Source organism: Schistocerca piceifrons, chromosome 5, assembly GCF_021461385.2.
Source record: "Schistocerca piceifrons isolate TAMUIC-IGC-003096 chromosome 5, iqSchPice1.1, whole genome shotgun sequence".
Classification (NCBI taxonomy): Eukaryota; Metazoa; Arthropoda; class Insecta; order Orthoptera; family Acrididae; genus Schistocerca; species Schistocerca piceifrons.
In genome coordinates, this window is record NC_060142.1 from 254,024,047 (window position 1) to 254,051,381 (window position 27,335).

General features: G+C 41.3%; 1 protein-coding gene across 1 annotated transcript; it reads right to left on the bottom strand.

The window, feature by feature from the left end:
* Window positions 1–2,402: 2,402 nt before the first annotated feature.
* LOC124798919 lies at window positions 2,403–26,201 on the bottom strand. The gene is made up of 9 exons (XM_047262451.1): window positions 25,991–26,201; window positions 20,253–20,588; window positions 17,426–17,761; window positions 15,177–15,512; window positions 12,597–12,962; window positions 9,164–9,499; window positions 6,020–6,355; window positions 3,814–4,149; window positions 2,403–2,593 (listed from the first exon to the last, which is right to left on the bottom strand). Exons 1-9 carry the CDS (start codon window positions 26,199–26,201, stop codon window positions 2,403–2,405), a joined length of 2,784 nt encoding a protein of 927 aa, XP_047118407.1.
* Between the last annotated feature and the right edge of the window lie 1,134 nt (window positions 26,202–27,335).

Consider the following 27,335-nt stretch of genomic DNA (forward strand, 5'->3'; position numbering starts at 1 on the left):
TGTTTTTATACTCTAATGATTTTCAGCAGTAAAGAGCCAACATCAAGGAATCTGTCTATTAAAGTGTTTATCTACACTACACACTTACACACCTATCACCGAATCTCTCATCATCATAATCATCATCATCAGGGATGTGCCAAAAGGTAGGTTTTCACATGGTAGTTCTCCAGGCTGTCCGGTCTTCTGCCATCCTCTTCAACTCTGCATAATATCCTCTCCCCTTTATGTCGTCTATCATCTTGTATCTCCTTCTTCCTCTCAGTCTTCTTCGACAAACAATCCTTTCAAAGCATGTGCTAGCAAGCACTTATTTCTCTTACAACCTTCAGCAAACATCTTCTCTCACCAACCCTTTCCAATATTCTTTCATTACTTACTCTTTCTATCCAGCTTATTCTCTCCATTCTCTTCCACATCCACATCTCAAATGCTTCAAACCTTTTTCCATCCTCTCGTCTCAGCGTGCATGTTTTGGCCCCATATAGAGCTACACTCCAGACAAAACATTTGCCAAGCCTTTTCCTTAGACCTTTAGCTAATTTGCCACATAAGAGTCTCCTCTTTCTGTTGAATGCCTCCTTCGCTATGACAATTCGAGTTTTCACCTCCTGGTGACATCTCAAGTCTTAAGTTATTGTGCTTCCAAGATATTTAAATTCACTTACTTGGCTAATGGTAGATTGTCCTTTTTTTAATATCGTCTTGTACTGATGACCATACTCTTTGTTTTTGCTGTGTTTATTTGGATCCCATATTCCACACAAGATTCATTCAGGTCTTTCAGCATGTTATTCACTGTCCGCTCACTTTCTGCCACTAATATCATGTCATCAGCAAATCGTATACATTCTATTCTCTTTCCACGAATACATATTCCTCTTTTCCAATCTAAACTTTTCGCAATAATCTCTTCAAGGTATGCGCTAAACAACAGCGGGGAAAGGCAACAACCTTGTCTAACACCTCGTCCAATGCTGCTTCCTTCTGACATTTCATTTCAAATCCTTACCCTTACTTTCTAGTGTAAATAAGAATTCTGTATCAGTCGTATCTCTTTCCTATCCACTCCTTTCCTCTTCAAAATATCCATCAGATTGTTCCACTGAACTGTCAAAAGCCTTTTCTAAATCTATTAAAACAGCAAAGATTTCTCTACGTTTCTCCATATATCTTTCCCCTACAGTTCTTAACAGGCCAATAGCATCTCTCATTCCTTTTCGTCTTCTAAATCCGAACTGCTCCTCTGCAATCCCTCTATCCAGCTTGCCATACTGCCTTCTATTCAACAGTCTCAGCAAGACTTTACCTGCATGAGAAATTAGACTGATGGTCCGATGCTTTTCACCTTTTTTAGTGTTTCTCTTTTTCTATATTGGTACCATAACTGTGGCGCAAGTCCTCAGGCCATTTCCCTTTGTCATATATCTCATCACAGAGGTACACTATTTCTTTCCTTGCCTTGTCTCCTAGTCTCTTCAACAGTTCTGCTGGCAAATTATCAATTCCACATGCCTTCCTATTCTCCATCTCCATCAACGCCTTTTATACGTCTGCTTCCTAGATAGTGAGTATCTTTCCATCTTCCGGCATATATTGCTGCTCTTCGATCTTTATTTCGCTTTGCATTTCATCCCCCTCATAGAGATATTCAATATATTCTTGCCATCTGTTCAAAACCTCATGTGGTTCTTCTGCTAGAGTACCATCCGCTCTATAACGAAACTCAATAATGTGTATTCTGCCAATTTAAACGCCGAAACATCGATCATGATAAATGAAAGTAGTGAAGCATGTCTTAGAACAAAACTTCCTTAATTCTTTTATTCCATGATTAGTTATCGAGTGAACAGGAGGAAACTGATGGTAGGAGATACTACAAATGATCAGAGAAAAGAGCGAATGTCACATATTCTGTGAAGTGTAGAACGTGCCTTCAAATGGAGACTGACTGCACCAAACAAATATCTGTGTACACCCACAGCCTGAGAAACGTTATTCACGGAGTGTTTTATTGCGGAGGCAAGCAACCACGTACATGTACTTTTTCCTGTAAATATTTACATTTGTTTACAAAGGTAATTTTTGTGTAGATCGTTACAAATCTTTCTGCAATGAAAGACGTGTCCCAACAGATTTTCCAAATTTCTTTTTACAGGGGGGGGGGGGGGGGTGTATTATCTCTATTAGAAAACTTACTTCCTGCCTTGCTGATGTCGCCTCTTTCTCGTGCATTACAAAGCACTTTCAAGATTATATGGGTGTTTTATAATCGATTATGTGATAATGTGGTGCATAAATGTGATACATAAAGAAATAACAAGAACGAAACTATTATTTGTGTTTTTATTTGTTTTGGAAGCCACATCGAGTTGAAGGATTTAATTCAGATACATCGTTGCCTAGACTTTCACCCTTTCATAGTCGCTCTGGTATTTGGTTCTGTAGATGCCCTCTGGGTCGTATTTAGCTTCAAGTTCGTTCCACATGGCGGGTTTGTTCTTGATGAGGTGTCTGATGACCTTTTCGGCGCCATCCCGTTGATTTGGTCGGCATCGGTTGCAGCCATTCGTCAGTGCGTCTGGGATGACCTCTGCAAAAATGGGACCGTTGGAGAAACATCACGCAGTTAAAACTAATGAAAGTAATTATTTAATTTTTACTGTTACATAAAAATTCAGTAGACTAATATTTTATCCTACTTTAATGATCATGATCTTCTGAATAGTGACCTTTCCACCGTACTACAATTGTCAATTTGTCAACATGAGATACAGGAAATTCGTTTTTTATGATTTCTACTATATCCATTGACATCACACTGAGGATGAGAAGTTTCAAATGACTGAACTGCGAACAGTTTTGAACCATATCGCAAATGCTTCAAAAATATTTTAATGTTGAGGAAAAATATCTGATTCTCTTTGAGATAACTTTAGAATTACAAAAATTTGTCAACTATTTTGAAGTTTCATGAAATTCCTAGAATGAACCGAACCCCAGATTGTGTTTCATGACTTCATTCTAGACACATTTTCACAATATATGAATGACATTAATTTTGAATACAAGACTCCGTTTGATTTGTTTTTCGTTCTATGTAACTTCAGATTTTAATATCATAGAAAAAATTTTCTTCCTTTTTTGTATATAGACTCATAATAATGAGGTGTTATGAAAACAAGCAGCTCAGGATATCACTGTACACTACATATTGTATGTTTCAGTTTGTCGAGAATGATGTAGTCGGTGATATATACAGATTGTAAATTTTAAGCTGACAAACCAGAATAACTCGAAAAATAAGCTTCACACGAAAAAATGTGTAGAATCCAAAGTTGATTATTTTCGAGGGGGACATCTGCTGGTGCTAAAATTAGCCCGCCACTCTAGCCCCGGGGTTGGGGCGGGAGGCAACTTTAAAATTTGAAATGGGAACCCCCTCTTTTATTGCAGAATCAGATTTTACATAAAAAACTACGTACATTATGTATTAAACATTTGTTTTGATTCTTGGTAGTTGGCACTGTAGTTCAAGAAAATTCATGTTCTTATTTTTGCGTGGAAAATGGTTACGGATAAATAAAAAATACTTATTAACTTCGTAAATGCTGATTCGCTAGAACTAAAACTCTCCCTCTCTTGAGAGAGTGGAATTAGAGTCTTTTAAATGTTGACCCAAATAATAATTATTTCCTTAGATGCGGATAAGTTTTGTTTGTTTCATGGTCAACATTTGTAAAAGTCTAGAAGCTCTTAAAGTATAGTGAAGCAACAAATAAATGTACTGTAGTAGCGGGTGGTGGTACTCACCCTTGAGGTACTTGGCGTCGGCGGTGCAGTGATCCTCGGTGTTTTCGATAAGGCAGCGGAAGTAGCTGTCAAGCAGGCGGTCGCTGCGCAGCACCTCATCCAAGTTGACGTTGTCGTACTTGCTGGAGTACATATCGGCCTCCTTCTGGCCCTTCACCCTCTCGTAGTCGCCCTGGTACTTCTTCCCATAAACGCCCTCGGGGTCGTACTTGGCCTCCAGCTGGTTCCACATGTCGGGCTTCTTGTTGATGAGGTGCTTGATCACCTTCTCGGCTCCCTCCCTCTGGTTCGGCCGACAGCGGCTGCAACCGTTCTTCAGCGCGTCCGGGATGACCTCTGCAACACAGAGATGTTTTTGCATTTGTGTCGTGGCATGCGCGTATTGTACGAAAAAGCAAGGGACGCACGTAACGACGAAAAGCGACGCAAAAGCACAATTCATCAGCCCTTCCCAACGGGTGCAGGTGGTTGGGTTTCTCCATGGTTCAGAAGGGGAGACAAGTACAACATAGTACAACATTTACGTGCCTGTCAGTGTTTCCTTTCGTTTCTGGCTTCGTTCCGGTAACGACGATTGTTGAATCCTCGAGGGTAGATAATCCAACAGAAAAGGTATTGAAGTCGAAGACAATTTTCGTTCACTTCCTTGTTTGTGATTACCTTACTAGAGACAAAATTAAACGAAATAGCTGTCTGTACCACATAAAACAGTATGTATATGCTGGGTATAATAAAAGCAACTCCTAACAAGATAATAATCTGTCGATTGTACTTCCGCCTGGCTTTCAACGAACAGCGTGAATGTGAACGAAACAGGTTGTTTTGGACGCCAGGACTCCTTCTCTGTATTTTCCTTCATTATCAACAGCTCAACGAAGTTACGAAAAAAGTTTGTTGTTATCCATCAGTCTCCAGGAAGACTCAGTAATGCATTGAGGTGTTAACGAGGCATCGTCCGTGTTTTCTTCTGTTCCACAAATAAATCTGTTGTGGTGGGACTTACTGATAGGAAAACCAACATTTTTAACGCTGGGATAAGTATACGTACTAGACGTAAATGATGTTGCATCAATGGTGTACTGCAAGAGAAAACACCAAGAATGAGACATGCCCTCTGTCCCATGACAAATAACGTCAGAGGAAGAAAAAAATGTTCTAAGGTTCGGACCTGTCTGAGAGAAAAGACATCAATTATATAAAACTGAGGCGAAGATGGCCATTGAACTCTTCAATGGATATGCACGCCAAGCTCGAACTCAATGGAATTGGCGAAATGCTGCGAGTAATACGGATGACGGCCAAGGAACACTACATTCGTAGTGTGTGGATAAGTTGATAATTTGGGTCTGACGGGAGGCGTGCTAGGGTAGCCCGTGCAGTGGCCGTGACCACCGTGTCCGAATCGCGCAGTGTCAGCGCATCTATTTAGTAATCAGGAGACCTAGGTTGGTCTCCCAGGCCCGCACAAATTTTCAAGAGATGTATTTCCAGCTATGTAAAAATATAATGTTGCAATCGAGACATCTGAGTGGAACATACGACAAGATCGTTCCATAAATTCTGTTTCATCGATTTCAGTTGACATCAGGAGGCTGATTTTCAGTTGATGGCATAGAATGTTAGATATACTATATTTAAAGGTAAGAAAGCAGCGATTAAATTCCCTTTAATGGTTAAGCGAATATTGTATGACTTCTCGGCCCAAACAGAACAAGAACTTCAATATACCTAGAACCACGTTCCGTGCTACAATTAAACAGTGGCTATAAAATAAATGAATATCAAAGTGGTAGGTATGTTCCTCTAGTGCCTGAATGTCTTAATATTTTATACACAAACTAATTAATGACATTAACTGCCAGCGAGCATTGATTCACATCAATGGGGAAAACTGAAAATTTGTGTTGGACCTGCATTCGAACACGGGTGTCCTGCTGTCTACACAGATGCGCTGACTCCAGCGCTATAGTGACACGTTGGTCATCCCAGCTGCACAGACTACCATAGGACGCCTCCCGCGAAATCCACATTGTCAACTTATCCACACACTACTGATGCAGTGCTCCTTGCCCATTACTCTCCATTACTTGCGAAATTTTTAATTAATTAGTTATTGATACTTTAGATACGTGTAAGCACGTAGCGGTTTCATCAAAGTCAGTTCAGCGTTTCGTAAGGAAGAGAGTGCGTGCAACGTGTGACTCACCCTTGAGGTACTTGGCTTCGGCTGTGCAGCGGTCGTCTGTGTCAGCGATGAGACACTCGAAGTAGTTGTTGAGGAGTCGCTCGCTGGCCAGTACCTCGTCCAGGTTGACGTTGTCGTACTTGCTGGAGTACGGCTCGTTGTCCTGGCCGCTCTTTGCCATGTCGTACTCGTTCTGGTACTTCTTCCTGTACGTGCCGTCGGGGTCGTACTTGGCCTCCAACTTGTTCCACATATCAGGCTTGTTCTTCATCAGATGTTTGATCACTTTCTCGGCTCCTTCCCGCTGGTTTGGACGACAGCGACTGCAGCCGTTGCTTAAAGCGTCAGGAATGACCTCTGGAAATATGAATTATTCATAATTACTATGAGGCACAACATAATGTCTTACCATTGTGATATGCAAAAGAGAAACTAACGTAAGCCACTCAGCTCTCTTACAGAATTAGCAATAAATCGTCCAATATCGTCCTGGTACAATGAAAGAAAATATCCTCAGAATAACCCACTATATTTATTATTTTGTTTTCAGATTTCCATTTGATGAAAACATAATTTTCAAGTCCAAAACTAACAATACAGAATCATGCATCTATGATACAAGAAGTAAATAAATAGAAATAGACCGAACCCATCGTGTTTTTCATTAACTTTAATTCCGTCAGGACAGAAATTGCGTTTTATAGCTAAAGTAACATTTAAGTCTTTGAATAGTGCTAAAGCTGAACGCCTGACCAAAAATCAACGATTACGGGACAGTTAGAATCCAGATGCACTGTCGTCAAAGTCATCCACTGAATCATTCCGTCTTGTACCCAAGGACGATCGATGTACTTATATTTGAAGTGTAATAGTTTCATGTCATACTCGAAGAGCAGTTTTGCCCTATTCCTTATCTTCATCATGCCAACGGCCTTGCTTCAGTGGTAAAACCGATTTACGCAAGACCACCGAATTTAAGCGCTGTCGGACATGGCTACCACTTGGACGGGTTACCGTTCGGTCTGGGGAACGCTGCTGGAAAGTGGGCGCACTCAGCTCTTTTGAGGCAAATTGAGGAGCTACTTGATTGGGAAGTAGCGTCTCCGGTCACGGGAGTTGACAACGGCAAGGAGTGCTGAGTGCTGACCACATGTCCCTGCTTATCCGCATCCAATGACGCCTGTGGTTTGAGGATGACACGGCGGTCGGTCGATACCCTTGGAATTTTAACGTCTCTTCAGACGGAGTTATCTTCATCATATAGTACAAATATGACACCATATTCCGCACAGCTGTTAGACGTTGTCACCTACAGTCAACAGATACATTTAAGACACAATTCTCGAATGCCGTGTGGAACAGTCCGATAGGGTACGGTCAAGGAAAAGCCTTCTGATCAGTCGTCTGAAGCCACCCATCAGTATCTCCCAACCAACAATGCCATACGCCTCTACGTTTTATTTTTCTCATGTTGTGCGTATCTCGCCCTGCTGAGCTTTTTTCCTGAGCTGTAGGGCTGTTATAGTACATACCTTGATAAAAAAAAATGATTGAATATCAAAAGAAATTGCTTAGAGAAATTCCCATTTCATCAGCCAGTCGACAATGTAAAGGTGACAGACGTGTTGCACAAACAGTACGTTAGTCACATTCCTTGAACAGAAATCTCTGTGGAATTTTCAAACGACATCTAATTCCTGAAACACAGTTTGATTTTATTTCAGTTTCCTTAATAGAGCATTTCTTTATAGAATACTCATGACAAATACAAATTTCCTTCGAATCGTCTTCGTAACATTTTGAGATCAGAATATCCTTAGAACAATTGTACAATTGGATGACGAATTATTTCAAGTATAATTCGAAGACAGTAGACACAGTTTAGTTTAGGCTAATGCACAATACTGACATGTGGATCATCTAAAGCAGCATATATAGGGTGGCGCAAAATAGGTGCTAGAAACTGTTTGCCTACTGTGGCTTAATCGTCTGCCATAAATGAGTTTCCTTGTGATATTTTACTTTAGCTCTGGAAATTCTGCTGCTCACTCATCAACGTCTCACTTTACTTTTCACAATGGAAACGCAAGCACTGGAACAGCGTTTGTTCAAGGAAAAGACGTTTTATACAAATTCTGGACGTGTTAGGGTGAGTCGCGCATTCGACAGCACATTTGATCCAAGAACAGCACCATCCCGAGTGACTACTTCTCCGTCGGATTACAATACTGAAAGGAAATCCAATTGTGATGACAAATCTCAAACATCACCTGGTACTGATTTTATTTAAAGTTTCCTCCGTTTTATTGAAGGCTGATGAAACATTCTGAAATACTGGATCCCCACGTGCCACAATGAAAGTGCACTCATGATGACCAGCCTCAACTGAAACTCAGGCGAATGTGGAGCGAGTGGAAACCCTATTTAATGGAGAGTTAACTACATGAGATAGACATTCAGTGTGGCAACTCCCTTAAAAAATTCAACTGTGGCAAATTTTTGAGGACAATGATGAGGAGCGGCGGCATTCGTTTTCAAATGACAGGACCGAAGGCTTTGACAATGGAACAGTCGTTAAGAATCCGATTTTAATGATGAGGCACACTCCCAACCCTATGGGGACGTCGACAAACAGAAATTGTTCCACTGTTATACTGTGGACCGACACCTTCAAGCTGCTGGACGTGGTGTGAAATGGCTCGCTTATAATATCGATCCCGATCCGTATGATCATATCTTTTGAGATTATCTAAAGTGCAGGGTCTTCGAAGATGAACCTGCAACATTTCACCACCTCCACACTGCAGTTTCGAGAAATATCCGTGCTGTCGAAAATGGTGGTCTTCAGTAATTTTTCACGGAATTCAGACTCTGCACACTCGTTGAAGCAGGGGAAACGCTCTTGCACTAATTTTCTGGTTGTCTGCTATAGAATAAATATAATAACAAGAAACTATCACCAGATACTATGATACTATACAAAAACTTTGTAACACCTATTTTGCGGCTCTCTGTACTTGTTGTAACGATATACAGAGGACTGAAACGTGTGCCTCTATTATATTTACTGTTTGCTGTACGTTAAGCGTTTGCACCACACAAAGTGATGAAATCGCCTCGTAAACCTCACTGCTGCGCTAAATGCTTATTGTGGGTGTCACTCACCTTTGAGGTACTTGGCGTCGGCTGTGCAGCGGTCATCCGTGTCTGCCATTAGACACTCGAAGTAGTTGTTGAGGAGTCGCTCGCTGGCCAGTACCTCGTCCAGGTTCACATTGTCGTATTTGCTGGAGTACGGTTCGTTGTCCTGGCCGCTCTTTGCCATGTCGTACTCGTTCTGGTACTTCTTCCTGTACGTACCGTCGGGGTCGTACTTGGCCTCCAACTTGTTCCACATATCGGGCTTGTTCTTCATCAGATATTTGATCACTTTCTCGGCTCCTTCCCGCTGGTTTGGACGACAGCGACTGCAGCCGTTGTTCAAAGCGTCAGGGATGACTTCTGTAAACATGAAAAGACACAGTTTCCTCTTTAGTTATTATTTGGTAAAGAAGTTTGTCACAATACCTTTAGTGATTAATAAGGCTTTTATTTGACGTTACTAGAATGCGTGGGCAGGCTGTTATTCAATTTCATATGCTGTTCATACATTAAATGCTCCATTTCGGTAGACTGAATCGAGGAGAATATGAAGCCCGGAGTTATAATACTCCATTTACTTGCTCCAGTCCTGAAACTCAAGTCGTTAGGCTGATACATTTACATTGTTCCTATAAATAATCACGAGTTCTTATCAAATTTCTGGAAGTAGAATGGGTCAAGCAGGACGATATCCGAAGAAGGTTACCGAAAAGTTTTTCACGACGAAAGCTTGGAAGAAAGAACAAAACACAAATATCAGCATAATCTTTGACCATTGATTGAAAAGTAATTGTAATAGAAAGAAATACGTGAGATCTCATGTATTGGCAGTAACCCTTACTAATAACGGACTACCATGGACTGCACACTATAACTCAGTACATTGATGTACATTTTTCTGGTACTTCGATAAACATGAGCTTCGCGAATTCGAAAGTAACATATCAGTCTTAGCCTTCAACACCGTCAATTTTACATTTGCTTGGAATCTAAATGGTTTTTTTTCTGGAAGTAGGTATGATTTGAGACCAAAACAGTTGTGACTACTGTACATATTTTTGCATCTACATCATACTCCGCATTTCACCTAATAGTGCCAAAGGGTACTTCCTGAACCAGTAATTGATAATCCAGCCTCGTTATAAGCGTCAACGGCGCTTGGAGAGAATTGTTGCCAGTAAGCCTGGGTATTGGCTCTAATTTCTCGAATTTTCTCGTCGTGATCATTATGCGAGATGTGTTTTGGAAGAAGTAACGCGTTGTCCGCCTTTTCTCGGAAAATAGTAGTTCTGTCCGTGATGCACAACACCCCACTTGTAACGTCTGCCAATAGTGTTCCTTGAGCATCTCGGAAGCGCCCTCGCGCCGAATAAACGATTCCATGAAGATCATTGCATGTTACGTATCGTTCTTCACTGTATCCTACCTATCTCTTCTATGAATCCTATCTGTGAGGCTCCTGTATTGCTGAGCAATACTCAAGAATCAGTCGAACAAGCGCCTTATGAGCCACTTCCTTCGTGGATGAGTTACACTTCCTTGAGATTCTTCTTACGAATCTCGGTGTGGCCTCCGCTTCTCCTACTGTCTGTGTTATGTGATCATTTCCCGAAGGTCGCTCTGGATAAACCAGGCCAGATGGTGACAACGGTCCACACGTGTTGGTAACCTGTTCATATTTGTTACCGAAAACTGCTGAAATTGGTTGCTCTGGAAAATAACGCACCGTACAGTATTTCATTTATCAGATATAGGCTCTTCTCTGTTGTTCCCAGTAAATAATTACACAGAGCTTAATGAAGACGTAAGGGATATATGGCTAGGAAATTATGTATTACTAGCTCTTACAATTTTCCACTGATTTTATACTCGCCAGTGTTTTCGTAAACTGTATACAACTTTCTTCAAGATCAGGAATTATTGATGGGAAGGAAAGAGGTAATGGATGAAACGGTTCGTCGGAAAATTCTGCACGAATTGCCCTTATTGTCAGCTACGAAATTTGGTTAATACATGAGCAGTGTTGCTGTGGTCGCTGGCATCGGCCATTTCTTTATCCATCGACTTACTTGACAGAGATAGCCGGCAGCCGTTTGTATTCGTAGCCGTGAAAGAAGAATGTGAAAATGTGGTAGGAGTCTAATTCATATTGATCAGACTGTGCTCTAACGTTGTTGCATATAGGAAACGTCAAACCCTTTGTCCTGTGTTCGGTCATGTTAAGCTACTGGTGCTATCGCAGAGTTTTAGACCCTGTACCGACTCTATGTTTCAATCCCCGCCAAAAAAAATCGTTTTATTCTGAAGATGCCGCCACAACATGTAAAATAAAACACCTGATACCTAGTCATCACATTAATTTGGAGTATATCGATATTCCTCTAAAACAGTTAGGAGAGGAGAGAAGCCATGGCTAAATATTTTAATGACAGACAAACACACATGGACTTGTGTCATAACTTACTAGTTCATTCTAATGACGCTAATTTCATTAGTAAGAGAATACAGTATCTGACATTTCATTTTGTAAAACTTACTTTCCTGTTAATTACTTTTCCTGAAGTGTCTCACATAGCTCGGATAAATCAAGTGATTCATATCCCACAGCAAAAGGGAAATATGTATAATTTGAAAGATATTAAAGCTAATATGATTACATTTCCACGAAAATGCACGTAAGTGAACAACTATATTTACGTCGATAGGCGCCCCTAAAGTTATTTGTATCTACAAGAGGGTAGTACAGTCGACATTTGTGTGCATTTGTAATTTCATAAAGTGCATAGTACGCTGGGTGTCTTAACAAATATTCAGTAGGTGTTCAGTTTGCTAAGAAACCTCTTTCAGTAGCTTTAGCATTATCTTGGAGATAGCAAGGAAGATACCTTGAATAACTATTGTAAAATATTTTTCATTGTCACTAATATTCTATGTAATTTTCCATGCAAGTTGCTTCGCGCTGCTAACGATGGTTGGTAACTGAAGCACTGAAGACTTACTTTTAATCATACTGTGAATCACCCAGTAGTTCAACCATCTACATCCTATAATCAACGTGTTTGTCACTAACATGACTGCAAAAAAAGGCACACACTTGCTACATAAAATTTTCACTCCGAATCTGAGTGAACTTCGTTTTGAAACATTGCGACAGGTTAAACCCATTTGAAACACTAGGATAGAACACATGTGTATTCGGATTTTTGATGAGTTGGGGCTTCACATCTGTCAAATAATTGTGAAACTTCATTACAGATAACCATCAGTTGTTTGATTTTTTGCTCAGTGCCACCGGTTTCCATCAGTAGTTCATTATCAAGCCGAAGCAAAGTGTGTATTTTCATTTGCCTACCGACATTTATGACCTAGTCCAGTCACTGGACAGCTTTCAGTACCAGCTATGACTAAGTACGTCCCATAGTGAGATTGTGTAATCAGAACGCATTTGCTGACTCACCCTTGAGGTACTTAGCGTCAGCAGTGCAGCGTTCTTCGTTTTCGTCCATGAGGCACTGGAAGTAGTTGCTGAGGAGGCGGTCGCTCTTCAGCACCTCGTCCACATTGACGTTGTCGTACTTGCTGGAGTAAGGCTCATTGCCCTGGCCAGTCTTGCTCCTCTCAATGGCTGCCTCCCCCCGCTTGACCCTCTCGTACTCGCTCTGGTACTTCTTCCCGTACACACCCTCGGGGTCATACTTGGCCTCCAGTTTCTTCCACATATCCGGCTTGTTCTTGATGAGGAATCTGATGACCTTGTCGGCACCGTCTCTCTGGTTGGGGCGGCAGCGACTGCATCCGTTCGTCAGAGCATCTGGGATGACCTCTGAAATTTCAGCAACGGATATACTTATTAACACGCGTCATTGTAATACGGTATCAAAATTTCGGTGTTTCCTGTTAGTAACTAGTTTTCTTGACAGAAACTAATAAAATATATATTTCTTGCATTGCAGATAACTTACAATTCTACAACCAATTTGAATTGTATTATACTTATTTTATCTACTAATTTTTTTTAAAGAAACATTAATGAAATAACATTCCGTATATGCTTATCACAATAAAGCAGAGGGACTTTTTTAGCCCGCAACATGAAATAACGGAGAGACCGATGAATGACTTTGCTCCGTAGCAGTGGTGCGATCACGATTTATTTTCCTTAACTCTAGAGGTATTACACTCACACCAAGAAAATAACAGGAGCCAGAGAAAGTACAAAGAAATAAATCTTTTGAAGAGACGCTATATAAAACACCAGTTATACCCAACAGAATTTATGTTCTTCACTTGGAGGGAGGAGAAGATTAGTGCTTAACGTCCCGTCGACAGCGAGGTCATTAGAGACTGAGCACAAGCTCGGGTTAGGGAAGGATGGGGAAGGAAATCGGCCGTGCCCTTTCAAAGGAACCATCCCGGCATTTGCCTGAAGTGATCTAGGGAAATCACGGAAAACCTAATTCAGGATGGCCGGACGCGGGATTGAACCGTCGTCCTCCCGAATGCGAGTCCACTGTGCTAACCACTGCGCCACCTCGCTCGGTGTGTCCCTCACTTGAACGTAGATGGGTATTCTGTGAACTGCATTTTGTAGCTACAAGACAGAACGATACGTACACATGCCCATGTGTCATAACACAGCTGTAGCGAAGGAAATGAATTAATTGTTTTTGTGTATACCTAATTTCGATTAAGGCTTTTGGGTGCTTTCCCTTGGTTGTAATACAAAGATACGAACCGATAATCAGCACACATTTATTCCTAACAGGGGAACCCGTCTATCCATTACCAGAACTGAAAAGGACCGAAACTCTATAATGTGAGGGACCTCAAACAGCCGGTTCTATTCGCTTGACTGGAAAATAAAATACACAATATTAAAGCAGCAGTATCTCATTACTATGTATATCTCAATGGCAAATCGGTTCGAATCGCAATAGACAGCTATTGTACCGTTCAGTCTGGCAGGATAAAGAATAAAGTATTCTGGATGTACGAGGAATGCCTTGTGGTCTCATTCTCAATCTAAGGAAAATCCAACTCAAAAAAATAATTCAAATGGGTCTGAGCACTATGGGATTTAATATATGAGGACATCAGTCCCCTAGACTTAAAACTACTTTTACCGAACTGACCAAAGGACATCACACACATCCATGCCCGAGGCAGGATTCGAACCTGCGACCATAGAATCCAACTCACACGTCCTAGTAATGGAGAAAGGGCAACGTCTCAGGTGGCTGACACAGGTGAGGGCCGAGTGTCTCTCGGAATGAGAAGTCATTCTCTGTCAAGAGACAAGAGTCTCCTTGGACGGCACGCAGGGGATTCTACTCACCTGATAAAGGGCCAGGCAAATTTTTCCTATTCTCGAAAATGATATTCAAGTTGGAAAGAAGATGTTTTAAATCAACCCAACCTCTCGAAAAGCAAATGTAATCACAGTATTCAGTTTCAATTTACCATGAAGTTCCACTGCGATATAAACTCAGTTATAGAGTAGGGTTTTTGTCTGGAAAATCGACTAATTTTTACAGGCATGCGAGAAGAACAAAGGTAGACAATAGAGCGTATTATAGATATTTAGTGGCAACCAGTCACTGCGTTAGTGGCAATTTCAAACGTGTGAGAGTCTGAAACAGGGCGAAAGTATCCATTTCACTTGCAGTGGTTCCACACGTTTTTCTACGCAATGTATACTTCATTCAGGTTAGAAGTGACTATTTTTTGGCGCCGGCCGGAGAGGCCGAGCGGTTCTAGGTGCTTTACTCTGGAACCGCGCGACCGCTACAGTCGCAGGTTCGAATCCTGCCTCGGGCATGGATGTGTGTGATGTCCTTAGGTTAGTTAGGTTTAAGTTGTCCTAAGTTCTAGGGGACTGATGACCTCATATGTTAAGCCCCATAGCGCTCAGAGCCATTTGAACTATTTATTGGGGTACTAGGTCAGTTCTGGCAACGAGCTAAGCGATTTGGAGTCCTGCTTAGACTGCTGACTTAACCCAGTAGAGGAGTACTGGGCACCTGCCTAGCTTACTCACCCTTGAGGTACTTGGCGTCTGCGGTGCAGCGCTCTTCTGTGTTGGCGATGAGGCACTCGAAGTAGCTGTTGAGGAGTCGCTCGCTGGCCAGCACCTCGTCCAGGTTCACGTTGTCGTACTTGCTGGAGTACGGCTCCTCGTCCTTTCCGCTCTTGACCCTCTCGTATTCACTCTGGTAACTCTTCTTGTAGATGCCTTCAGGGTCGTACTTGGCTTCCAATTTGTTCCACATGTCTGGCTTGTTCTTCACGAGGAACCGGATCACTTTCTCGGCACCCTCACGCTGGTTAGGCTTGCATCGGCTGCACCCGTTTGTGAGCGCATCTGGGATGACCTCTGCAGACAGAATTAGTTAATGGATTATCGCACTGCTAATAGAGTAGACTGACACATAAGGCAGAAGTGTCGCATTCGTCATGTGTCATTCGTTATTTGGAATCTTGCCATCTGTGACACGATCGCTGATGTTTTTGAGATCATTTATAATTAATGATTTGATCAAGGTGGAAAGTGAAAGGAAGCAAACCTTTCGATGTGTTCTTCAGTTTAAATTCAACAGAGCGCCAAAATTCTAAGATGCCTCAAATTGTTGTAATGAATGATATTTTGGGAGAACCGAGACATAAATGTGTCTAGCCGTCTCCAATAGAATTATTTTGGAGCGAGCGTTTCACCTTGTGGCCACTTAACTATGTTCAGGAGAACCCCTTAGTGAACTTCCGTGAAATTTGGAGGGAAGGAGAGATGTGCTAGCAGAAATAAAGTAGCGAGAGAAGATCGTGAACTGTGCCTTAATAGTGCAGACGGTGAGAGCTCTGCCCGTGAATCACAAGGCTTCACGTTTGAGTCCCGCACCTGTCAATCGTTTCAATCTACTGCTAGCGAGTTGCAAACTGGTGTAAATTCCGCTCCAGAGTGGAAGAAATAGTTTTGAAACCGATAGGGCGCGACGAAACCCTTTTTAATGACCCACACGAATTTGAGAGTTAAGAAATATGATCAATTGTCACAAGCCCATGGAAGTGCCAGTAAGTCTGCATACAATTCAGTCTTTTGTTACCGCAATTCCTTATGTTCTTGGTGAGATAGCTCGTGAAAGGCATAGATTTTTTCTATTCAATATTAATACTACCAAAGGTTTTGTGTTTCGGTTGAAGATGATGTTATGCACATGATGGAATGAAAAAATTAGTTTAACGGGTTCGTATATATAATTACCGACTTTTGTTACCAAAATCTCTGACGGCCTCAACTATAATAATTAAAAAAAACTGCCGAGAATGCAATTATTCCAACATAACAACGTCGGCTATAGATTTCTATCTTACTCTCTGGGACTCCTAAGTATAAACTGAGTTTTAAGGCAAAAGTCATTATAAATTCTTAATTTATGATACGTGTTGTTTAAATACTTCTCGTTTTTCTTATAGCACTAAGTAAAGATTGCAGCATTTTTCTATTTATCACAGAAAATCCCGTACTTTTGTGAGAGTCTTTTCTTTTAAATAGTAGACATAAATGGACGTCTAGAGAACGGAATTTTACGTTCTGAGAAACCATGCCGTCTCTGAAGCAAATAAATTGAAACATAAAATTAAATTATAGGGTTTAAATTTGCACTTAGAAATAAGGAATTCTACCAAGTTTACGTTCGTTGCTGGGAGCTACATTTTTATTATCACTACTCAGAAAATGTTTGATTTTAACTAACACTGTAACTGTTTTATTGGAGAAGCATGCAGATCTCCGCCACAACTGTCCTGAAGTTTTTTCTCTGAATGATCCTCCTATTCGATAGCGGAACTATGATCACTGGCTATTGTAAAATCGTCGTATTCTTCGTCTCTTTCTTGATCTATATTACTGACGCCTTCCTCCATCTAACAGTTTCATCAAACTCGAGAAAGTTAAAACTGACGCGTTCCTGCGAACGCATTTTGTGTTATACACTACTGTGTAGAAGAAAACAGGTACGTAGTTGATTAGGCGCGGTCTAGGATGTCTGACACCTGTCAATAGCACGTGTCAGCAACAAACAAACAAGTCGTTAACGCAACCGACAGCATAACACGCTAAGGCCGGAAATTTAAGGACGGTAGAGAGTGCACAGAAGCATTCCGCTACAAGTGGCCTTGGAGAGCGAGTTCGAAAATTTTCACGCAGTCTGAGAGAATGCACCTCATGAGTTAGAGGATTACTGTCTCTTTTGATGGTACACTGAAGTAGGGCGTTGGTAGCATTAGACTTACCCTTGAGGTACTTGGCGTCCGCAGTGCAGCGGTCCTCAGTGCTGGCCATGAGGCACTCGAAGTAGCTGTTGAGGAGACGCTCGCTCGCCAGAACCTCGTCCAGGTTGACGTTGTCGTACTTGCTCGAGTACGGTTCGTTGTTCCCCTCTCCTTTGGCCATCTCGTACTCCTTCTGGTACTTCTTCCTGTACACGCCCTCGGGATCATACTTGGCCTCCAGTTTGTTCCACATGTCCGGTTTGTTCTTGATAAGGAACTTGATCACCTTGTCGGCTCCCTCACGTTGGTTTGGGCGACAGCGGCTGCAGCCGTTGGTCAGTGCGTCCGGTATCACTTCTACAGTAGAAAAGTGACCGAATTTTGTAATCTGATGACAGGTATTTCTTTCACATGGTGCAAACAGTTCAATGATTACCTAATTTTGATACGTTACGAACAGAGTATTCATAATTTACAGTAGTTATTAATTTGCTCTCGCCGTTTCAAAATTTTCACATTTCCCAAATAGGTTACATGCATTTCTAGGTTCTGCAGTATAAGCATAGTTACTGCGGTGCACTCTACTGCGTTAATATTACACGCCAAAGGACGGGAAATTGTTGTATGGCTACGGTTACCTTCTGATTCCATTTATTGTTCGAGGATGGGCTCCGGAGCACTGTGTCGGCTCACCAGTAATCGATTGTAATTTTTTTTGTTTCGGTCATTTCATTCATGAAGTGAGGGCAAGCACTAATAACAGATTTACGATACATGCGCAAGCTAAGTAATATTAGAAATCAGGTTTTGATTTAACTGACGTGTCACTTACATTGAATTTAATAAGATATATAGTATTAGACAAAGTTATTTTGTTTAATGTCATAAAATAAATATAAATCAGACAGACATGTGACGTCACAAGCAGGGGAAGAGATTATATGAGAGCACTGAAGGGAAAATGCATTATGGAAGAGTTTGCAGCCAAGGCTACCACCGTGTTTGCGTGTTTGTGCGTGCGTCTGCATATATTGTAAGTAGGCTGTTTAGGTTTTTATATTGGTAACGCCACGTAGCGCTCTATGTGAAAATCACTGACTGTGCTGTGTGAAGTCTCTGGCTGGTTTGCATTGTTGGAATATTTGCTATGGTAGTGTTGGGCAGTCGGATGTGAACAGCGTGTAGCGTTGCGCAGTTCGAGGTGAGCCGCCAGCAGTGGTGGATGTGGGGAGAGAGATGGCAGAATTTTGAGAGCGGACAATCTGGACGTGCTTCCATCAGAAAGAGTAAATTTAATGGATATCATGAACTGATATATATATTATGACTTTTGAATATTATTAAGGTAAATACATTGTTTGTTCTCTATCAAAATCTTTCATTTGCTAACTATGCCTATCAGTAAGTAGTTAGCGCTTAGAATCTTTTATTTAGCTGGCAGCATTGGCGCTCGCTGTATTGCAGTAGTTCGAGTAACAAAGACTGTGGTGAGGTAAGTGATTCAAGAAAGGTATACGTTATTGTTATTCACGGCCATTCTTTTGTAGGGATTATTGAAAGTCAGATTGCGTTGCGCTAAAAATACTGTGCCAATTTAGTGATGATCGGAATAAGTAAAGAGAGAAAAGTCTGAGTACGTTCAGTTTTGCTCAACTGTTTGAAAATCAAATAACGTAAGGGGTTTACCAGCACAGTAATTCGTAAATTTTTCTAAGAGGAGAACTCAATATGTGTGTGTGTGTGTGTATGTGATTTGATGCACGTGCTTGTGATGTGAAAATGGTGAGAAAATTTTCTCTAAAGAACTTATGAATCACTGCACCATAGTTCTCTACAGTATGCACAGATAAACCCATGTGCAGTAGCATCTGTGTTTGACTAGTTCCCTCTGTCGTCAGAGAAAAAAGATTAGAACGTAGGAGAACATTTTGTTTACTTCATATTAGCATCCTAGATCTTTCATGAAATCGGTAATAAAGCACAGGAAAAGATGATATAAAAGATCAAAACTAGTATCCATACAGAGGGAGGAAGATAATACTTTTGGACTTTGTTGACGTGTACTTTTAGAAGTAATCATGCCACCATTTACCTGAAGGTACTTATGGAAATTGTGAAAAATTAGAATCAGTTGAGCTCTTCCCAAGTAAGAGTCATACAAATGTGTGTCTGTCCACCAGGTGTGTTCCGCAGTTTTAGAAATTGTGCAATAAACTGTTCGCAAGGCAACAAAACATTTAAGCCGTCATTCCCGAACTGCTCAGTGTTAAAGTTAAGAAATAAAATGGAAACTATTACCGTGAAGGACAAATGATGCATACTCTTGGCATTAATATCACACTTTGTTGGCTCCTATAGGACGTATGTGTGAAAAGTTTGTCTGTGCCAGACATGCACTTTCGAAGTTAAAGACGAGAAGAGGCAGCGAATGTTTGAATACTGAAACATTTCGCTACAAAGGGAATATCATTATCAAGTATAAAACAAGCTAGCAAATGATACGATTCTTCAAGGCAAACGTAGTAAGGACTTTTACTACCACTTAAGGCACTGCTAGTATCAATAATGGAGCGATATGTAAACCCGAACATAATAAGTAGAAGGCAACCACTTTGCTGAATGGATCAGATTTTACAGGGTGCAGAATTTTCGAAGGCTGCGAAGATTTTTTGAAGAAGTGCTGTCCACCGTTTTCTTTCTCATTGACATTAATCTGTCAGTTAGTCTACGTATTATTCCAGAAGAGTACTCGTACGATAGCCTTTTCGTGAAACCATCATCTTTCTTTCCCATCAGTGGTATCATTTGCACGTCTTGCAGCAGACAGATAATGTACAAAAGTACTCACCCTTGAGGTACTTGGCATCCGCCGTGCAGCGCTCTTCTGTGTCGGCGATGAGGCACTCGAAGTAGCTGTTGAGGAGTCGCTCGCTGGCCAGCACCTCGTCCAGGTTCACATTGTCGTACTTGCTGGAGTACGGCTCCTGGTCCTTCCCCCCCTTGACTCTCTCAAACTCGTTCTGGTACCTCTTCTTGTATACCCCCTGTGGGTCGTACTTCGCCTCCAGTTTCTCCCACATGTCTGGTTTGTTGTTAATAAGGAACTTTATGACCTTCTCGGCTCCTTCCTTTTGGTTCGGACGGCACCGATTACATTCATTGGTGAGTGCGTCCGGTATTACCTCTGCAAGAAAGTAAGTTGATGTATACCACATAAGTACAATGCATACGTGATCAAATTCTCTCCCAGCATTTGGCATAAAATCTTACATGAGTTTCTACAATAGGAGGTAAAGCCTTAGAGTAACCAAAATTTTCAAGAGAGAAGGTTGCCTAAGAAAAACTTACCACTGATGCCTTTTGCATGAAAAACCGTAACATATACGCGTTTAATCCACAGCAACGAAGAGTTACAATTACTTTGTAGGTCAGAGATAATAAGAATGTAATTAATCGGACTGAGGAGCATTCCCGTGATTGTAAAGGATCAAACCTTACTTCTGTTAGTAGATTTGGGTATGTTGCCTGAGCGACATACAAACAGAAGAGTCAAGAATTCCGATTTTTCGGTTTCATTTCCAGTAAGACAGTGATTCAAAAGTAATAAGGGTAACTTTATTAAACAGCTGGCAATACAATTATGCAATTTACTTTTCAAAAGAGATTTGGAGGTAGAGTAAGGTTACTATGATAGAATGGGAATGAACCCCAAATACGTGACTTTACCAGTATCGTACCTCTATGCATGAAGAAACTGAAGTGCCATAAATGTAATCTAAGGGAATATTTGGCAGTACAAAGACTGAAAAGAAATGAGTTTGTTTCGACACAGAATAGCGATAAAATGAATGCCGAGAAACACTAAATAGAAGAAGCGATATGATAATAAAATATATGTTAGGACTTCATAGTATAGCTTGCAGGTCGCTGTAGGGAGCCATAAACGTCAAACACACTAGCAGAAGAAAGAGAAGGGAATATGAAGAGCTAATAACCTCGTAAATGCTACTCTGAGATCAAGAGACTGGCGCGCTGAATCACGCCAAGCAGAAGACTGATAACCACAAACCCCGTCATACACTCACTCCAATTAAAATGTAGTCGAAAAGCGAAGAGCTAGAGTGCAGCGTTTATTTGCGATGTCAGCAACGAGTACCATGCAAGCGTTTGCTTTACAAGCAAACACTAACACCGTTGCACACGAAAACGTACTTGTGTGAAGCGAATCTTAACAGTATACAGTCTTAAAACTAATTAGGGTAACAGGGAGAATTAATTTCCATGTGCTTCTTGTTTCTCAGCTCAAAAACATGATCGAGCACTGGTGATCTGTCACTTAACTTTTCTCACCCTGCACGCACGTCTGCCGAATAGATGCGTAATACTTGTGTGTTCATGATGAAAACAGAGAGACCAACATTGTTAGGTCTTACATCTACATTTACATAGAGATGCCGTAAGTCACTATATAGTGCATGGCGGAGGGTACTTCGTACAACTTTTAGTCATTCCCTTGCCGTTTCCAATTGCTAATGGAGAGAGAAAAACGGAGTGTCTATATATCTCCATAAGAGCCATGATATCTCTTACCTTATCTTCGTGGGCAGTTATGTGAGATGTGTGTTAGTGGCGATAGGACTGTTCTGTAGGCTGCAGCAAATTCTCTGAAACTTTTCAGTAATATTTCGAGAAAAGGATGCCTTCTACGCTCAATGTATTCCCATTTGCGTTCACGGAGCATGTGCGCATCACTCGCGTGTTGATAAAAAGCACCAGTCACGAGTCAGAACACCTCTGAACTGCTTCAAAGTCTTCGTTCAGCCTGACATATCTGACTCAGTCTGACTCGAACACTACTTACAAACAGGTCTGACAAATGTTCTGTTCGTGGTCGCTGATACAGATGAGCTACAGTTCCTTCTAATTCTCCCAAGAAATCTAATGAACGACATTTCGATCGTACTGGAGGCTTCGAGGGTTGTTGAAATGTTTTTCGAAAAGAAAATGGTTTATTTTTCTGCACAGTTACTCATAACTTGTACCAGATGTTGCTGGTTTCAAACGTCACCAAACTTCTTCAGACGTTGAGAAGGAAGTAGTAGTTGACTCGCAAACAATGAGAAATCTGGTTCAGTTATTGACTCGGTGCTATCCTCAGTGTTTGCGAATGACTGTTGCTTCCATTCTTACGATGTGATGTTAGCCCTCGATGACCGAAACCGGTAATTTCTTGTACAAATTATAAGTGACTGAGCTGGAAAATAGACTATGGTGAAAAAATCACTATCTGAAGCCCTGTCCAAAATTACCGAGAGTTAGAATATTGCCCCCAAACAATCATTAAACAAACTTGCATCGCAAGGAGCCTCTAGTTGTTTTAGTCAACTACCGGTCTTCCAGGTAAGGTCATTGTTGATTGCTTCGTCTGGAAGTTGTTTTATTCCAGATTTTTTTTACGCCATGTCCTACGAACTTCTGAATAGCTGACTTGAAGAACAAATGCAGTGTGTTAAGTTCCGTTTTGAGCTCCCCAAAAACTACCGCTAAACCTCACAGCATGCTAAGGGACGCTTTTGTTGAGCGTCAAGAAGGAACACTCGAGTGAAGAACGGCATGATTTCCTCCAAGACCTGTTGATAAAAATTCGGTCGACGTATCATCATCACGTTCATAAAATCACTTACTACATAGTACTAAGCGATATAAAATCAATGGCGTCAGATTATAAAATTCAGGAATTCGTCAATGCTTTCGCATAGTTATGTAAATTACATTGCTTGCCATAAAATGTGCCAGACAGTGCACTCATTCATGCTATAGCAACAGTCAGCATTAACGCTACGAACGATGTAATTATAATGTAGAATTGTCAATTCGTAGCCTTAGAGCTGATTGTTGATATAGCGTGATTGAGTGAAGCCACAGACACGTTTTATGATTAGCGATCTAATTCGTATTGCACAAATAACCTTATAGGTCGGGCAACCTCAACTGAAAAATTTGTACTGCGAAGGACAATCAAACAATTTAAAGTCAGAGATGGTAAAATAGCCTGTGTTAAAACTGAGTGAAAGTACAAATCCGCAATAGCTGTTTATTTTGTGTTCACGTATGACTAGCGGTTTCATAACCTGGAGGTATCTTCAGGTCATATCTGCATACAGAATAAAACTACATAAGTAAAAGCACTAGTAATCAACATAACCTACCGCACAAAGTAGGCAGTAAAGCGATGTTCTCACAAAGCTAATACATCATGTGCTACGAATTCCAACACTGATGATTTCAATAGTTCTATTATGTGACGCCACTGATTTCATACCTCCAGTGCGATGTTGTAAGTAAATGCTTTTATGAACCTCATGACGATCCGTGGACCGAAACTGGGTTTTCAACAAAGCAATTTTTCAGTAGCTCTTGGCAGTAAACATAACGTTCGACAAATATTTACAAGTTCTGGGGCACCACATTCTGAAAACATTTGAACTTTCTTAAACGAGTTTTAGATGACCAACATTCTGTGGAGAACAACAAACACTCCGACCGATTGACATCATGCACGACCTAAGACATTATCGCGAAAGTGTGTGAAGTGATCCACTAGGGCAGAAAATAGGCAATCCATGACACATGTGAAATCGTTGGAATTTCGTACTAGATACGGCAAAGCAGTCGAGATGAGGAACTGAACCTAAATGCAAGGAATTTTGTTCCTCGTCTTTTGAACGCCACTCAGTGAAACGATGAGGTGCAGATGCGCACTGAACTGCGAACAACTATTCGAGACGATCCATATTCCCTGTCGTAGGTCGTAACTGCCGAAGAATCATTGATGTACGGTTATCCCCCTGAAGCAAGACAGCAGTCTGTACAGTGGAAGACATCATCCTCTCTGCAGTCCGATAAAGTGCACCAGGTTCGCAGCATCATCATGTCGATGCTAACGAATCTTTGCTTGATAGTGATGGATTTGTCCTTCAGTACTTTCTTCCATTTGACTAGTCGGTCACACGTAAGTTCTGCTGCTATGTTTTGAGGAGACTGAGGGAAGATGCTACGCGCTAACATTCTAAGAGAATGAGAACAAAGCTTCATCGATTCTACTCGCCTGATATAGGGTCAGGCAAATTTTTCCTATTCTAGAAAATGATATTCAAGTTGGAAGGACGAAGTTTTAAATCCATAGAAGAAAGTCACTGCAGTCGGAAACATTAGTGAACACACTTCAAATACAAGACTTGAAGGAATGCATTTACAGCAATAGAAAATTTGCTGGAAGCGTTGCGCACAAGGGACTATTTTGACGATGATGGTGGGGATTACAATCTAACTAAGTTGTTTGATTTTTACTAGGATATTCTTGTAAATTATGAGCAGTTTAATGTTATCCATATTTTGCAGCTGTGAAGGTGATATATTCTACGCGCAACAAGCTTCAATAGAAACTCCCTCAGTCATAACTTTCTTCTGTTTTTTTTTTTAATTACACGATTCACTGCGGGCTCTGAAGGTCCATCTGCGGGTGTAAATCGTCAAATACATAATCTACATTTGCTCTTGACTGAGGTGAAATGCATTTTCCTGCTATAAGAAAGTTTAGCGTTAGGTTTCGTATCTCGTGAATCGAGAGCGGAAATTGTGAGAAACAGTGGATGAAACAATGAAACACTTGCAGAACAACAAAAAAGAAACACATTTAACCTTAAGAAGTAAGAATACGTTGATTTATTCATACTGTCGTCGCACATCACGTCCCTCGATGCGCACATTAGTTTACAAATGTTTAAAAGCACTTCATAGAAGTAATTTAACCTGATGTGATCAAAGATGAAGTTTATCACACAGAAAGAGAGATCTGAATTTTAAGAAGTTAATATATCCATTTAAAATAGATCTATAAATTTACTAAAATGACTATGAATAGTGAAATCAGTACGTTCATTTAACACAGATTCAGGCTTTTCGTCTCTGTGGAGATATATTTCCAGTTGTTCTAACAGATTTTGTGTAGTACCATTGGCTTCATTTTATAGTACTATCACATTGATCTTGTTGATCAGGTGTTTGGTTTCTAGCACATGCTGTGCAATAAGCCGATTGTAGGACCCAAGTTCTATTAGAACAATTGTAAATATACCTATTCAAAATAAAAAGCCTGAATCTATGTTAAATAAACAAACAGATTTCACTATTCATAGTTACTTTAGTAATTTTAAAGACTTAATTTTAATTTATTCCTTTCATAGATCAAATTCTTAAAAGTCAGATCTCTGACACTATGTGACAAACTTCATGTTTGATGACATCAGGTTAAACTACGTGCTTATAAACACTTGTAAACAAGTATGCACTTCGAGCGAAGTGATATGCGACGATAACGTGAAGAAACCATCGTACACTGTGGAAATGTGGAAACTTAACATCTAACATTATAATAAAAAGAAAATGCATGGTAAGTGTTAGACGATTTGCACCTGAAGTTGAACCCACAGGGTCCAAAATGCAATGTGTAATTTAATGAAACACGAATATAATTGTAACTGATGGCGTTCGTATCACAAATGAATGAAGATGAGGGAGACGTACCTTTGAGATACTTGGCGTCCGCGGTGCAGCGGTCGTCGGCGTCGGAGATGAGGCACTGGAAGTAGCTGTTGAGCAGGCGGTCGCTGGCCAGCACCTTGTCCAGGTCGACGCTGTCGTACTTGCTGGAGTAGAGCGCCGCGTCCTCCGCCGGCGCCGCCGTAGCGGCCGCCACCAACACCGCGAGCAAGACCGCAGAGCGCGTCTGGAGCATGGCGATCTCTTGTCTGTGTCCGTGTCTGAGTGCACCCCAGGCCGGGCGGCAGCCGCTCTTATAGCTCGCTTCGCGCCGCCGGCTTTTGCCCGGTCACTGACACCGCCATATTTCCCGTTTATTGACCGTTCGCTTTTTGAGCGGCTGGCGCCATTTGCCGATTCCCCGGTCTGCATTTTGCAGGCTCCGGCGGCGCCAGGCGAACGCCCGGATCCGGTCCTGCAGGATTTCCTCCGTCACGTAGCGGACTGGGATTACTCCCTGAGCCTGATGGTTAGGTCGCTGGTATTCCCGGACGACCCAGCCGCCGCTTCCTTACGATAGGTCGCGGCGAGAGCACCCACATCTGCCGCAGCTGTCCTCTTTTGTGCTTCCATTTGAACCGCTTATAATTTAATATGAATTTATGGCGGAAATGGAGGAGGAAACGAGGTTACCTTCTTAGACGTCCTATTCAAGCGGGAGTTAGGTGAACGGCTTGGCTACTTGAAGCATCACAGACCCACGCAGACTGATTTCTCCACAGCCTTACTGACGAATTGCTAAAATCCCCTGAAAGGTAATTTTCAGTAGCATCGCACCGAGGAAGCAACGCTTAGCAGATGTGGAGACGAACCGGACAGTGTTGTCTTGGTTTACACGTTTCTTCCGCTGATGCTACGATGAGGTACCCATATATATATAACGCTGATAAAATAAGTATACCGCAATGGTCAGGATACAAAAAATATTCACCATTGCGATGGGATTAAAAACAATGCACAGATTTGGTTATGAGACAATTTTTATGATTATTAGATTATTAGCAATTACATATTACTAATCCATGAGTAATATAGATTACGATTTTTTTCGAGTGAAGAAAGCTGTGATGGACGTAGCAGTTAACTACTGCAATTCAGGTGCGATTGCTCTGGGAGTGAGTATGTGAGTCAGAACGCATTAGAGATGAGTGGTGTATTAACTACACCGCGCGCATCCTGAGAACAACCCTGATGTAAACATCACAATATGTATTCTTCCGCTTTTGCTGGAACTTCATTGGATTTCGTTTCACGTGGAGTGGAAGCCAAGCTTTCTCGAGAACAGTCACGTATAATAATAATGATATGGTTTATGCTGTGGCTTACGCGT